This window comes from Typopeltis vanoorti, chromosome 12 (assembly GCF_054136105.1).
Source record: "Typopeltis vanoorti isolate ZY-2024b chromosome 12, IOZ_Tvanoo_1.0, whole genome shotgun sequence".
In the NCBI taxonomy this organism is placed as follows: Eukaryota; Metazoa; Arthropoda; class Arachnida; order Uropygi; family Thelyphonidae; genus Typopeltis; species Typopeltis vanoorti.
Window position 1 is genome coordinate 52,954,195 of NC_143560.1, and position 15,242 is coordinate 52,969,436.

At 33.6% G+C, this 15,242-nt stretch overlaps 1 protein-coding gene across 4 annotated transcripts in view; it reads right to left on the bottom strand.

Annotated features, from left to right (window-relative positions):
- Positions 1 to 15,242, bottom strand: part of faf (ubiquitin carboxyl-terminal hydrolase-like faf) — a 1,099,079-nt gene that overhangs the window by 847,038 nt on the left and 236,799 nt on the right. For all 4 annotated transcript variants that reach the window (XM_090401226.1, XM_090401227.1, XM_090401224.1 and 1 more), the window contains one exon: positions 6,902 to 7,009. In XM_090401226.1, coding sequence (XP_090257352.1) covers positions 6,902 to 7,009 — 108 coding nt within the window. The remainder of the gene's footprint in view (positions 1 to 6,901; positions 7,010 to 15,242) is intronic.

Genomic DNA, 15,242 nt, shown 5'->3' on the forward strand with positions numbered 1-15,242 from the left:
GAATCAACTATAAGAGCAATTTTAAGCAAAGCTACTGAATACAAAGTATTATAATGATTGAATTAGAGAGACCTCTTTGTACACGGATCAAAGATTGTAACCAAAAACAGATCCTGCTAAGAACTGACCTTATTGAATCAAAAGCATTAAGTCTCTTTGCAACCTTGAAAGAAAGGGCTATCAATGATGGAAAAGAAGAATTCCACGTTAGTGCTGGGTGGTTTGAGAAATAGCCTACATAATGTTCTAATCACAGGTAAAGCTGCAAGTGCCGATAAGGAGGTGGGCGCAAATTATTCAGAGATTTGAAGAAAATTGTATAAGAAGGGGGATATTGTGACCAACAAATATTTAATGTCAATGAAACTGGCCTTTTTTGGAAGCCAATGCCTTCCAAGACTTTTCTGGCTAAATCAGAGAAATCTCAGCCTGGTTATAAAGTCGCAAAGTTGAATGAAATTACTGCTAGCAATATGCGATCCATTTGGAAGCACATTCTTCCACACTGTGCAAATGATTTTAGAGGCATTTCAAATGAATCTCTAAGTTAATTAAATCTCATTCTGAGAAACTGAGTGATTCCGACCTGCTAAATTTAGATCCACAGCAGGAAGATCCTGAAGAATATGAAGAAAATTTAATCACTGACAAGCCCACACAGAAACAAATTTAAAATATTTTTCATGCAACCGAAACTTTTAAGTAGCAATGCTTACAGACTGGCCCTTGTGAAGAGAGAAGCAGGAAAATTTGAAGAGGCAGTTGTATGACAAAAAGAAACAGAATGCCTGCCAGAATAATAGATTTATATTTTGAATATGTTTATAGCTTCATAGTTTTCCTTTAACTAGGCCCTGAGATATACCCTAATTCTTTTATAAAAAAAAAAAAAATCAAGGGCAAAAAAAGAAATTTCAGGAATGAATTATACTTTTTTTCATAGGTTATTATACTCGATTAGTGCATTTTCGATTAATGAGCCTGTTTTAAAGAACGCATTAGGCACACTAATCAAGGGATTGCTGTAACAACCCCAAAGTTTATAGATAACTTTCAACTAACTTCTCTTAATTTTGTTCACAGGTTTGCTGCATCATGTAGGTAAAGATCTGCTAATGGTGACAAATTACTCTAGAACCCATAAATAATATTCTACTAATAGAGACTATGCAAATAATAAGATAAAATAAGAGCATAAACCATCATAAACAATTTTTTTAAATGATGAAAGAATAAAAGAGACTTATGAGCAAGAATGCCATGCAAATATTGAAACACATGAACACCAGAAATTAATACAACTTTATTACATCAGATATTTCAATATGAATCTAATAGAACAACTTCTATGAAATGACAATTCAAACAGCAGAACAACAATGGATTTTAAAATGATATATAAGCCATGCACTAGTGAAATGCAATACAACAGATATCAAGACTGATTAAAAATTACTCTTCCTAACTATTATGATTAAAAATTACTCTTCACAACATAAGAATAAAATTCTCCCAAATACTGAATAAAGAGTCATTATAGTTAAAATCAGAGTGAAGGTAGGAGAGATTTAGTGCACTTTCTCTCTCTCTTTGAATAAGCACTCAAAGTTTAAGTGGAAACAGTGAAGAAGACAAGTTTTATACCAAAAGATTCTGTGGTTCGAAGTTTTTTCACTTGGTTAGAAAATAAATTATATATTTAGGTTAATCCTTTATCCAAGTGTATCTTCAGAACTGGGACAATCATAGCAAAGGTGAACAAAGCTTCACATCACTTGCCTTAGTATCCCATAATGCAAAGCACATCTTGCGGACATGTATAATGCTGTGCATTATGGGAAGGGTCACTACCCAGACCGGTTTCAACCTTTATTGAGGTCTCTTCAGTGGGAGCCAGACCCAGAGATGGTGATACTAAGGTGGAAGCAATGGAAAAGTCATATTTACCAAGTCCTAAAGATACTTCAGGTGCAAACTTTGTTTGCTTACACTTGGATAACGGTTTAAACTAAATTTATTATAGTCTAACCAAGTGAAAAATAAACTTTCAACATCTTTCTCTAAATCCAGAGTAATTTAATAAAAAAGGTGGCACACCGTTTGGCAACTCCTATAGGTAGAGATGACCTTGCTAATGCTTCTGCCTGGTATCTCCACTTGAGCCTGGCTCCCACTGAAGAGACCTCAATAAAGGTCGAAACTAGTCTGGGTAGTGGCCCTTCCTTTAATGCATAACATTATACATATCTGCAAGGAGATGTGTTTTGCATTATGGGAGATACTGAGATAGGAGTGATGTTAGCTTGCTCCACCTTTGCAACGAGTTGCTCAGTGTTGTACCACCTTACCCCAGTCCTGAAGATACTTTCAGGCGCAAACTTTGTTTGTTCACACTTGGATAAAGGATTAAACTAAATTTATTATAGTCTAACCAAGTGAAAAATAAACTTTCAACAACTTTAGTTCAGCAGATAAATTTGCCCTGTATTTTGACTAGATATATTTCATTCGGAAAAAAAGTTTGTTCACAAAGATACATTATCCCAAAAAAAGATAAATTTACAAGCAAATTTCTTCAAATTTGGGAACTGCTCAGAGTTAAAAAATTTATAAAAATCGATCAAGTTTCCTTCCTTGTATTTATCTTTAATATGTTCATTTGCCTGAAGTTCAATAATTTCCATTTGAAGTTGACTTGTGACATCAGTAACAACACAGTCAAACGGATTTTGAAACAATCTTATTTCCCTAGCATTCAATGAATACAGATCGGGAAATTTTGTTTTTATTTCGTTTTTTGCTCATTAGTTCATTATAACCATGTTTTTATCAACTTTTTTAAGTGTTCTTATTTCGTGCGACATAAATTTTTTTGTTGATAAAAAGGTTTATTCAGATATAACTTTTTTATTTCGTTTTGAATTCTTTTAAATTTTTTTTTCTTCGTTAGTCCATTTTAACCGATCTTTTACAGTCAGAAAAACCGTAACTTGGATTGCAGTTACTTTTTGCTATCGGGAATATATTTTGAAAACAAATTTAATTAATGCATTTGTAATCTATCAACACCCTGTGCTTTTGTTTGCGGATTCTTATTGAAAAATTAGTCCAATTGGTGGACCGGATAAAATCACATCACGGGCCCCATCTGACCCGAGGGCCATAGTCTGGAGACCCCTGAACTAAACCAAGCAAATATCAGCACAAAATCCTTAGAAATCTTGCAATCAAACTAAATGTCTCAACATTTAACATTTGTCATATTCACCTTACAGTGGTGACTCAACCTTGGACTTATCTATTTAGGTATAATATTACCATCTTCCTCTGTAACCCCATCCATCATTGTATTAAATGCACTGAATACTAGGCTCATACCACTTGATGTCCTTCTCACTTAATCAGAGCTCCTATTCATCTTGATATTTATTTCCACACGCAGAACTCTCAAACCATAGTATATGAAGAATTTTAAAGATAATGGGAATGAGTTATCGAATACAACTGTTATTTTAACTAACTACTGGCACTCCCTCAACACAACACTAAATATTTAAATGCAATGATCTTGATACATTTTTGCATATCACACCCAGTTATTCATATCTATTAGTGAGAACTCAATAATGAGGCTAATTTAGTATCCTATATTTGAATCGGTGTGGATGAATTGTCTGTGCAATCTAATTTTTTTTAACTTAAATTCTATCTTTAACATATTGTTTGCATATAACTATAAATTTCAATTCACTAAACACAAATATTCAACAATTCTATTTACTGTAAACTGCACTTGGTTTCAATTTATAACACTCCTTACTGCTCTCGATTTCTTCATTGCAGCACTACATCGTAAATCCAATAACATCGTCAAATAGGCTTTGTTCATATCTCTCATCTTCTTCAATGTGTTAGGCTTGACACGTTCGCTGCCAACTATGAGTATACTTGTAGTTCGTATATGAGCTTCACAAGCCAACTACGAGTATACTCGTATGTCGATTTACCAACCTCCTATGCCAAACACGAGTTAAACCCTTAGTATAATTACGTTAATTTGGACCCTTGGATTCTGAATAAAGCAGAGAGCATGTCTGGGGGCTTGACAGAAGCGAAATAATTTCAACTAAAATATGGTATATTATATATGTGCCTCAGAAGCCAACTATGAATATACTCATATGTCGATTACCAACCTCCTATGCCAAACACGGAATGGTAAAATTCAATTAACGACCTAATCCATAGTAAACACATAATTTGTAAATCAATTTAAAACTGATAAAATCAATAAAAATTATAAAATGAAATCAATAAAATAAAAACCAATTTATTCAAATTACGAATGATACACTACAACAATTTTCCACATACAATGGTGGTTTTTTCCTGGCAAACAGGACAATAATTATGTGTTTCGCGTCGTTGTTTCTTTCGTGTACATACTCGGCATGGCTTTGTTGGCAAATATTTTTTTCTGTAGGTGGTAAAATTTCCAAATAATAAAGATCCCGAATCCTGCTGATATTCTGTGATGCTGTAAGCTCATCCATTCCAACAAAAACTGAGATAAATTGATCTCTAAATTTTAACGCAGTCATTGCGTTTCCAGTAATTATATTATAAAATTTATGCGCATTTCGAATGTATATATCAAAAATGCGTAGGGAGAATAGTAAGAAAGTATGTGATCAGAAAGATCGATGCCTGACATACCCAAATTATAGTCCCTAACGATATTTGGTTTTAATTGAATTTTACCATTCCGATTTTTTGCTTCAACCATTTCAAATTTGTGCATATTTGAAATGGAAAGAACTTCCCTCTTATCCTTCCATTTACGATGATGAATTCATTAAATTCATCATCGCTCATATTAGCATAAGCGTCTAATTCATTATCAGTAAGTTTTCTTTTACTGGTCCTGGCGAAACTGAAGGCTTTTAGAGACTAGATGCAATAAACACATTCTACAGTGCATGTAATATATGGTTGGGGGTGAGACGAGATTACTCGTAGTTGGCGTATGAAACAAAATTCTGTCTGATAAGCCGGCACGAGATTACTCGTAGTGACCTTGAAGACGCGAAAGCGCTTGGCGTGCGGGAACAGACTATGCCCAAGTAGTGTGGCAGCGAACATGTTAATGGCCCTGTCATGGCCAAGTAATTTGGCTTTTACACAAATCAATTAATACTACTATATAGAAGTTAATCATCCTACCTGCATAATCTGTATGTCTTAAATTGCAATTGTTCTGTATAGTTTTGTTGCCTAGAAGAATATGTTTTCTCTCCAAACAACCCTTCCACATTTCATCCTTTCCACCTCCATGGCATACGTCTTCAAAATCAGTATCTGCTTCTTACCCAAAATGGGCACCACTCCTATGCCATTTTCTGCCTTGTGTGTGTCTTCATGAATAATTTTTTTCTCCTGGAAACTCAAGTTTCCAGGAGGGAATAATCCTGTTACCTCTGTATAAGGCTGGCTAACTCACTAGCAGCTAAAAACCTTTCTTGTAGTTCATGCATGATCTACAGAGGCTCCTTGTCCAAATATAAGTAAATAAATATTTGCTGAATAAGCTGATTTTGATGCCAAATAAGCATCAAACTTACAAAATGTAATAATCCTTATTCAGTACACTAAATTTCATACTTTAGTTAGATTTTTGTAAGTTCAAATATGCAAATGACGCTGTACAGCAAAGAATTTCAAAAATAAGGGGTAGCTTCCAGAAATAACATTACTGAAGGGAAGCTGATGCCCTCCATATGCAGAACTGCAGAAACTGTATGTAAAGGGTCACAATCAAAAGTACAAATACACATAAAATAATATTTTTGGACTGATGAAAACATTTTAAACTTTAACTTACATATTAATTACCTTCTGTTACAGAAAATACATATCAATGGGATTTTATGGGTTGTATATTTGTAGCATTTTTTTTTTAATTTTCAAAGGTGACACACCAATTTACATTGAACAGTAAAGATGATTATCTAATATCATTTTTCTATTGCTAGATTTATTTAATTTCATACAAGAAAAATTTCGCTAGCAAATGGCTAAACAATATTAGACATTAGAACTGAAACAGAAGTACTGAAGGACTCAGATATGGACCAATGTAAGCATATAACAGATGCATAACAATAATAATTCATGGCCAATAATGAATACTTGAATATGCATATTTTTGATAGTCTGATTTCATGTGAATTTAAAAAAAAAAATAATAATAATAATTAATCACTGTTCGATATATCCTTGGGGAAGTGGGTTGAATCTGACTTGCAGGAGTCACCATACCAGCCATATAGTAGTATTACCAACTTAACTTATGAAGTTCAATTTGTTATAAACTTCTCAGCTACCTAGTAATAATTTTAAATATACTTCGTTTCTTCAAATTAATGAATAAATCACTCAATCATGATTATCACTAAGAAACTGCTTAATGTATGTTCATGCAACTAAAATTACTAATTAGCAATGACTGTTGGAAATGCTTATGCTTTCTTCTAAGATAATACAATGGACTGGTAAAGATGATTATGTATTTTATTGCAAATTATTATAATAAATACTCATCCTACTTAATTTATTCATGTCATCTTTGTAATATGGGTGATCTTTCTTTTAAAAATCTTTGACATTTTGCTTTTAAGAAAAATGTCTAATGTTCTCCAATCTATCTAACCCTTGACCTCCACATTGGCCAGCAAACTATAACTCCTCAACTTCTCATAGGCAGAAAGTGCTACAAAAAAAACTTAGTTCATTCATTCATTTACTATAACAGTTTGTGTGAATAATTATAAGCTTTATTTTTTTTTCATGCTTATATAGCATATAGTCAGCATTTTAAAAGTAAAACAAATAACTGCAATACCTGAGAGCAACTATAATCCAGAATTTTTATGTGTGCTGATAAAGCCTGATCCATTATATCTGTAGGTACATCATCACTATGAGCTAAATTCCATAATAAATTTAATACCTACGAAAAAAAAAAGAAAGAAAGAAATAAAGTAAAGAACATCTAACAATGCAACAATCATACCTAATAAGTAATTTCTTCATTAATGATCTAAAAGACACAATGAAAAAATGTACTTCACAGATTATTCGACATGTATTTATTTCTGACATAATACACAAATATAACCAATGTTTCATCTCCAAGAGGTGTAGAATGCTTCCCCCATCCATTTGAAGTTAGGCTAACATAATTGGTAACAAGTAACAAAGCAGAACAGTTCAAACACAAATTTTATCAAGGTGATAAATATGCTATATCATATATTTCATATATTTGCTTTACTGATTTGCAAATTTGATTTTCATGCCATTTAATGGATAGAATAGCCATGTTATATCTTTAATTAGGCTCAAAGATAAACTCTATACAGTGTTTCCCATCCAGCTTTTCTGTTTAAATGTTAGTGTTCATGTTCTGATCTTAAAATATAAGAGCTTCCCCTAAGAGGTAATTCTACATTTTGTGTCTCTCTTTTTTTTTTTTTTTTTGCATTCAACAACTGCAACATGTTCCATTCTTCCTCCTTTTCCTCTGCTACCGAGCTTGTCCAAATAAGCACTTCTATATGCTGCCACCTACAAAAATACCATACCAGTAATAATAATCTATTGCTTATGATATAAACAACACCAGAAGAACAAAATAATTTACTGAGTTACTAGTATTTCAATGGACTGAAATCAACATCTGCAGGGCACAAATTCCAACTGCAAACAACAACAACGTAGAACTCAATTAAATTGTTCCATCATCTGCAAATAACTAAATATTTCCCTGTAATCTATAGAAAATGTTATTAAAATATCAAATTATAGATGAAAAGAACTAATGCTCTATCAAGCATCCTCTACAGGCTGGAAAAAAGGATGCTAATTCAAAGAAGCCAAGCTAAATGTGGTCTTAGAATGGCTTCTTTGCTTTTGATATTTGCATTGAAATTAAATGTAAAGTATATTAGATTTATCATGCTTAGCAGATAATAATTTCAATGTTCTTTATTGTAATTCACAATTGTCAAGTGTTGTGACATCTGTCATTCATTGTAAAGATATTCTCTTTTTGATAATAACATGACAGCCATTACCAACTTGTTGATTGCTGCTTAGTGAAACAATTGAGCATGCTCACTGTGGATATTGTGGGTGACAGCTCCGACAGCTGACTAACAGAGAGAAAGAGAGAATTTGGCCTCGGTAATGGAGAAAAACAAGAAGAGAGAGAGGGGTGGGGAATGGTAGTTTGAGAATGCAGACAAGAGAATTTTGTTTCAGGAAGTTTTTAAGAAAACATGACAGTCAGAATATATTAATAGAAGCTTCCAAAAAAGGAATCATAGCAAGATGAATCCTTTAACTGGAAGAGCTGAGACTGTCAACAGATGAATAGTAAATAAAAGGAGATATAAGTAAATGTTCCATTTCAACATTTGAAGAAAAGCAAAAATGAAAACCATCATCTTCTATCTCAAGGACATTGGTAATATTAATTATTTTATTGGAATTAGTGAAATCTGAAACTGTAAAGTAGCTTTAATGAATTAAGAACTCTACTTTGATACAGTGTGTTGCTTATAAAGTATTACAATTATTTTTCTCTAGTAAAGAATTTTTGCTTCTTGTAATAAAACTGCCTGAGATGAGAATATTTATACTTCAGTGAAACAGTGAAGATGAATGAAAAAATAAATGCTAAATAAGCACACACTGCATAGTCTCTTGGAAGTTAAGAAGTTTCATATTTTGAGAAAAGGTCTGATAAAAAAAAAAAAAAAATCAGCTAACGCCTTTTAATTCCCGTATACGGGAGTAGGCGAGAACTAAAAAATGAAAAATTATCATTTGCAGGAATTCATTGTGGAAAACAAAATGTTTATTCTGGTAGACTGATTAAGTACATGTGAAGCAAACCATTAATAGAATGAAAGAGGGAAGGAAGGAAAAAGAGAGAGAGAGAGAATGAATTTAACCTACAAAGATAAAAGAGATCTCTAATGTACAATTTTAAAAGGCCTTGGATCCAGACAGTTTTATAGTTCTTAAATTAATTTTATTTCTGATGTATATAGTTTTATTTAGTTTCATTAAATATTTTATTTTTGGTTTTGAGTCAATTTCTTGGACTCTAAAAATAATAAAGTTAAAAGTCATTGCCACCAATCAGATTGAACTCTTGTGTATATTTACTTAACACTCAGTAATAAAGCAATCTAATTATAGCAATATAACAAAAATTAGCACAGCTGACAGGAATTTTAACATAACTGGAACATCTGACATGATTAACAACCACCTTAATAATGCTATTGAAGATCTTTATTTTGGTTTTATTATGATATTTTGAAGATTTCCATATATTATTTAATTTTCTGAAAGCAGTATTGGGCTTTTGTCAGTCTTTGCATGATATCTCTGTCAGTTCTACCTTCAATATCCACATTTGCTCCCAAGTATGTAAAATCCTTAACTTTTACAACATGCTGTCAATTTTGATTTGTATTTGGCATTTGCTGTTTAGTTTTAGAACTTTTGTTTTAGTCATTTTATTTTAAGGACAACCACTTCAGCTGTTTTATACAGGTCTTCTAATTTTGTTTGTATATCACTATTTTGATGATATTAAAACTGTCAACAGCATAATCTAATCTTCAAATGGTGACATAGGATTCCATGTAATTCCCCTTCTTGCACCTGTAACTTTTCTCATAATCCAATGACTATGTAAACCAGACATTACACAACCCTCTCACACCAGACCTTATCTCATATCATTGACATATTGTTTACTGTGCAATAACACAATTTGTACTTCTCTTATACAATTCTTTGATTATTCTCATATATATTTTCAGGAATTCCATAACTTTTAATAATTAACCATGTTTCTCTGTCAATACTGTCAAATGCTTTAGTAAACTCTATAAAATTTTGGTATAATGGGCTTCTATGTTCTATGCTTTAAAGTTCAATGATGTTCCTTAAAGTAAAAATGTGAGCACAGTACTACCACTTGTTCTAAAACCAGCTTGTTCATGCCTTAATATCTTTTCTCAATTTTAATCTTATCTATTAATATTTTTTACAGAAAATATTTGCATGTACTGACAGTAGAATAATTCCCCTCAAATTCTCACATCTAGTTAGATTTACTTTCTTAGGGATTATAATATTATAATTATCAGTGCTTCTTTCCACTGCTTAGGGTTCTTTTCAGTCTCTAGCAATTGTTAAAGATCAGTTGCGGTTTATCAGCAGCAGTTTTTTAGCTGTTTTAAACATTTCTATTGTGATATTATCATTATCAGAAGGCTGTCCACTTTTCATTTTCTGCATTACATTTATTATTTCATTTTTAGACATAGGTTCTGATGTTATACTTCAATCTATGCTTACAGGAGATTCTTCCATTACTGAACTTCTAATTGTCAGTTATATTGTTTTCTATAAAATATCATCATTTTGATGATATTTCATTTAAAATATCATCAAAATGAATTTAAACTATAAATTATATATTGTTTAATCCTTTATCCAAGTGCAAACAAACAAAGTTTGAGACTGAAGTATCTTCAGGACCGGGGCAACTCGTGGCAAAGATGGACTACTAACTTCACATCACTTGCCTTAGTATCCCATAATGCTAAGCACATCTCCTTGCAGACATGTATAATGTTATGCATTATGGGAGGGGGGGGGGGTGACTACCCAGACCGGTTTCGACCTTTATTGACTCTTCAGTGGGAACTAGACCCAGAGGCGATACCAAGGTTCAAGCAATGCAGCAATCATATTTCCCTATGACTTCCCATAATGCATAGCATTATACATGTCTGCAAGGAGATGTGCTTGCATTATGGGATACTAAGGCAAGTGATGTGAAGTTAGTCCATCTTTGCCACGAGTTGTCCCAGTCCTGAAGATACTTCAGGATATGCACCTGAATTTCAAATCACTCCAAAATCATCAATTACATGCAGTGCAGTCCCCTCTATTTAATATGCATATTGCAATATCTTTAGCCAAAAGTGCATAACCTTAAACTTGATCACATTAAACTGGCCATTATTCTTTGTCCGCATAGTCCTCAAATCATCAAATTATCCTGCAAGACCTTTAATTCATCTTTTAACTATTGCCATCTCCAGATGTTTGACAAACAACTGGATATTCTAACTCATATAATTCCAAATATCATTAAGGCACAAATTTAACAGCAGTGACCCATATACGGAGCTTCTCCCCTTCCCCCACAGACACACAAGTTGTCTACCTTCTCAATGATTCAACTCCAACACTATTTTGTAATGTCAGTCCATCAGCCACTCTTTTATCCATGTCACTAGCTTCATGCCCATCCTCATTTGTTCAAACTTATATAATGGAGTTCCATGCAGAATCCTATCAAATGCCTCTGAAAAAACTAGTACAGCCATTTGTTCTTTATTCAACTGAACTGTCAGTTTATTGTGGAAAGTGACTAAAACAAGCCCACTCCTTCAAAAGCCACACTGTTCTTCCATAAAGCATAATTTCCATTCCTGAATTCTGTCCTTTACCTGCTTTTCCTATATGTTAACCAGCATCCTTGAGATACCACTGTCATTTACTGCTATGTCAATCTTGGAGCTTCTAGTATGTAATGGGACAATCGCAACAATACTAGACCAGTGCTGGGAATTAAAGTCTGGTTAGGATGCTAATATTTCTCTTACACTTTCCTGTAATACATAGACTAATATCTCACACATTAATATCATAACCCTACCACCAGTTCATTCACTTCTGTCCTTATGCTACTCCCTGTCATGTCAGTCACTGCATAACTCTATCTAGATGATATACACTTACAAAGTGATCACTTACTAATTCAGCTATTGCTTCCCTTCTGCTGATTACACCTCTCTACTATCCATGTTCAAAGTTTCACTTCAATAATCATTCTTTCTTTTAATCATCTGGTGACAAAAGAACTCTTTGGAATTTCCTTTAACCTGATTGGCTAATATCCTCTCATGATTTGATTTTGCCTTCATCATCAATACGTTCTTACCTGGACTTTGTACTGCTAATAAGCCTGCTGATCACCTTCAATCTCATATATCCTCCACCCCCTACTAGTTCCTGCTTAATGTTGCTAATCATCCAGTCTGCTTCCAATTGATTTATCCTTCTGCAATATGATACTTGGGCCACTTAACATGAATTACCAAATTCTTTCCTTTTCAGTTTCTAATACCATGGCACTCCTGCACAGTGTCTTGAGTTTGACACAATAACCAGCTATTGTAGTTCAACACATCTTTTCTTAACATTTTACAAGTGAAGTAATTTCTTAGTCCATGTCTTCATAATCACTTTTCCCAGGTGGAGGCAAAGTGTTTATGGACAAATTCTTTGATGTAATCACCAGATCTGACACTCCCAAGTCCCTTCTCTTCTATCATACTCTGCATGTCTCCTTTCTTCTTCCCAATCCATGTCTCATTGTTGAGGTTTCCTATGATGACTATTCACTGTGAATTCATTGATCTAATATGTTATCCACATTTTTGCACACCCTGGCTTGTAGTAACAGCCAACTATATATTTTGTCCTGTTGGCACTTATGTCATGGCATATGTCTTCAAATGTACTGCTTCGCTCAACCCTGCTTCCTGCTAAACTTTTCTTCTACTGGTTTTAATTATTTTGCTATCATTAGCAATACTAATTTTTGTCATGTTCTCTCTTTTCCTCATTTCACCTTGCACTCCATTCCCACAATATATTTCCCCATAAACTAAGTCTTCATGATGCTAATAATTTTTGGCCAAATAATGCTGACCAATGACCAACTCCTCACTCTCATTCTTCATGCTTCTGGCATTAGTATATGTGTAGTGCAATACCACCTTTTTGGGTTCACACATACCCTTGTATATTCTATTAAGTGTATCATTTCAGTTATCAAACCTATGAAACTGCATTTAGCATTCTTGGATCTTATCTTCACACTGATCCATTTCAAGGGAGCTTGAACCTGAATCACACTCCCCAATAGCTTTAGTTTTCCTGAATTTATAATTATTCTCTCAGTGAGCAATGCTCCAGATCTGTAATGGATAGGCTTAGGTGTTTATTCATAACAGTGCTTCATAGTTGAAAGAGTAACAAAATAATTTGAGATACTCATATTTCACTAGACTTCAGACTAGCATCTTCAGAGGACAAATTACAACTGGTGTAAAACCAGCCATTTCTGTGCTTTCTCTTTCTTCCCTGATAACACATTACATCCTATACCCTTATATAACAATATCTTCTCTCCATAACAATATCTTCTATCATGAACCAAGTCTAATTAATGCCTATAATTTTTCACCAAGTCACACTGACTAATAACCAACTCCTGAACCTCATGCTTCTGGGCATTAATACCAGTCCACAGGTACCCTTGCATCTTTAAGAATATCATTCAGTTCTATAATCGAGAAACTGTATTTAGCATTCTTTTATCTTTCTCATTCTCAGTTTACAGAACACATGCAATGTGATTTGCATTCTATCAATGGAAGTGCAAAGTGTCTGGAGAACGATGCTATTCTCCAGACATTTAGCTCCAAACCTATTATAACATGCTTTTAGATACTGGTGGTTATTCATAACAGTGTTTCCCTGTTTAAACAACACAAGAGAAAAAAAGATACGTGATTGAGTTAGTAATTTTCACTGGATTTTTTTGAACCAGCATTGTGACAGCAAATTTACAACTCTGGTAACATAAAAATAAAATACTCAGATTGGTGAAGGAACAATTCAACCCGTACCTGAAAAGGCATTAATGTCGTATCAAGCAAACCTCTGGGGGGAGGGGGGGATGCAGATAAAATTAGGTACATTCAGAGAAGTTATGGTTTGGTAAATTAGTGCAGCTATGTAAGGTTAGAGGAGGTGTAGCTGATGCTGATACTAAATATAATCTCTCACATCTACAGTAACTTTTACACAACATGTCTATCTTCTGTCATTTAATTCATAAAGTGCATGCTCTGCCAGCTCCTGACTAGCCATAACGATGATTGCAAATGCAATTTTTATATTCTTCAAGGCATCTGTTAACAAATCTACCATTCTGTCCAAACTAGGCTAAGTTGCAAGTGCAAGGAATGTTGCACATGATGGAGTTTACAAGCTTCTTTGTACACTCCAGTAAGAGGTCTGTTTAAAAAGTTCCAGGACAATTTATGAGCTACATGGAGACATATTCCCTTCAAAATGATCCTCCTGCCTCACAGTACAGTGTTCCCTACATTTTCCCTACTTTTGGAAGTGTCTCTGGAACTGTTCAAAAAGAATGGCTATCGTACTCTCATCTTGAAATCTTCATCCTTTAAGTACAGATTTCAGCTTATACCATTAACAATTAAAAATATAAAAGAAATATACATTATATTATATATATTACAAAAGTCCACAGACATGGAAACTCTCTCCTGATTGAAACATTTCTATCATACTGAAGCTTAAACTCATTCACCCTCTTAGCATTCACAACATACTCAGGCAATGCATTTCACTCACCCACCACTCTCCGCATAAGAAAAATACTTCTCACCCTCTTATTTACCACTTCCTTGTACAATTTCCAGGTATTACCTCTAGTTCTTGCCCCTTATTTTCCACAATCTGAAAAATCTCTCTCACACATCCATCTGGTAAATACCTCTCAAGAGCTTAAATGTCTCAATCATATCACCTCTTCATCTTCTATCAGTCAAACTCTGCAGATTACATGTCTGTCATTGACTATGTTATTGTTGATAGTTATGTTTTCTCCCTGATGCAGGACACCAGAGTGTACACAGGATTTGAAATTGGAAGTGATCACTATTTAGTCTTGAGCAGGATAAAATTTAATTTCATATTGAAAATAATAATGTAAGAAAGTTTTAAAGCGAATAAAAGTTGAGCAGCTCTCAGATGTGAGCTGTAGACTAAAATACACAAAGATTATTCAAGAAAAAATAAAAGAGTTTGAGAACAGGAACCAAACCTTGGAGATTCAGTGGCAAACCTTGAAGAAAACCCTGACTGATTCAGCCAGAGAGAGGCATGTGGTGAGGTTGTCTGCAAGGATAGAAAAATAAGAAGTCTATGGTGGACAAAGAGGGAGTGAAGGAAAAGAAGAAAGCATATCAAAAGTTCCTGGCAAATAA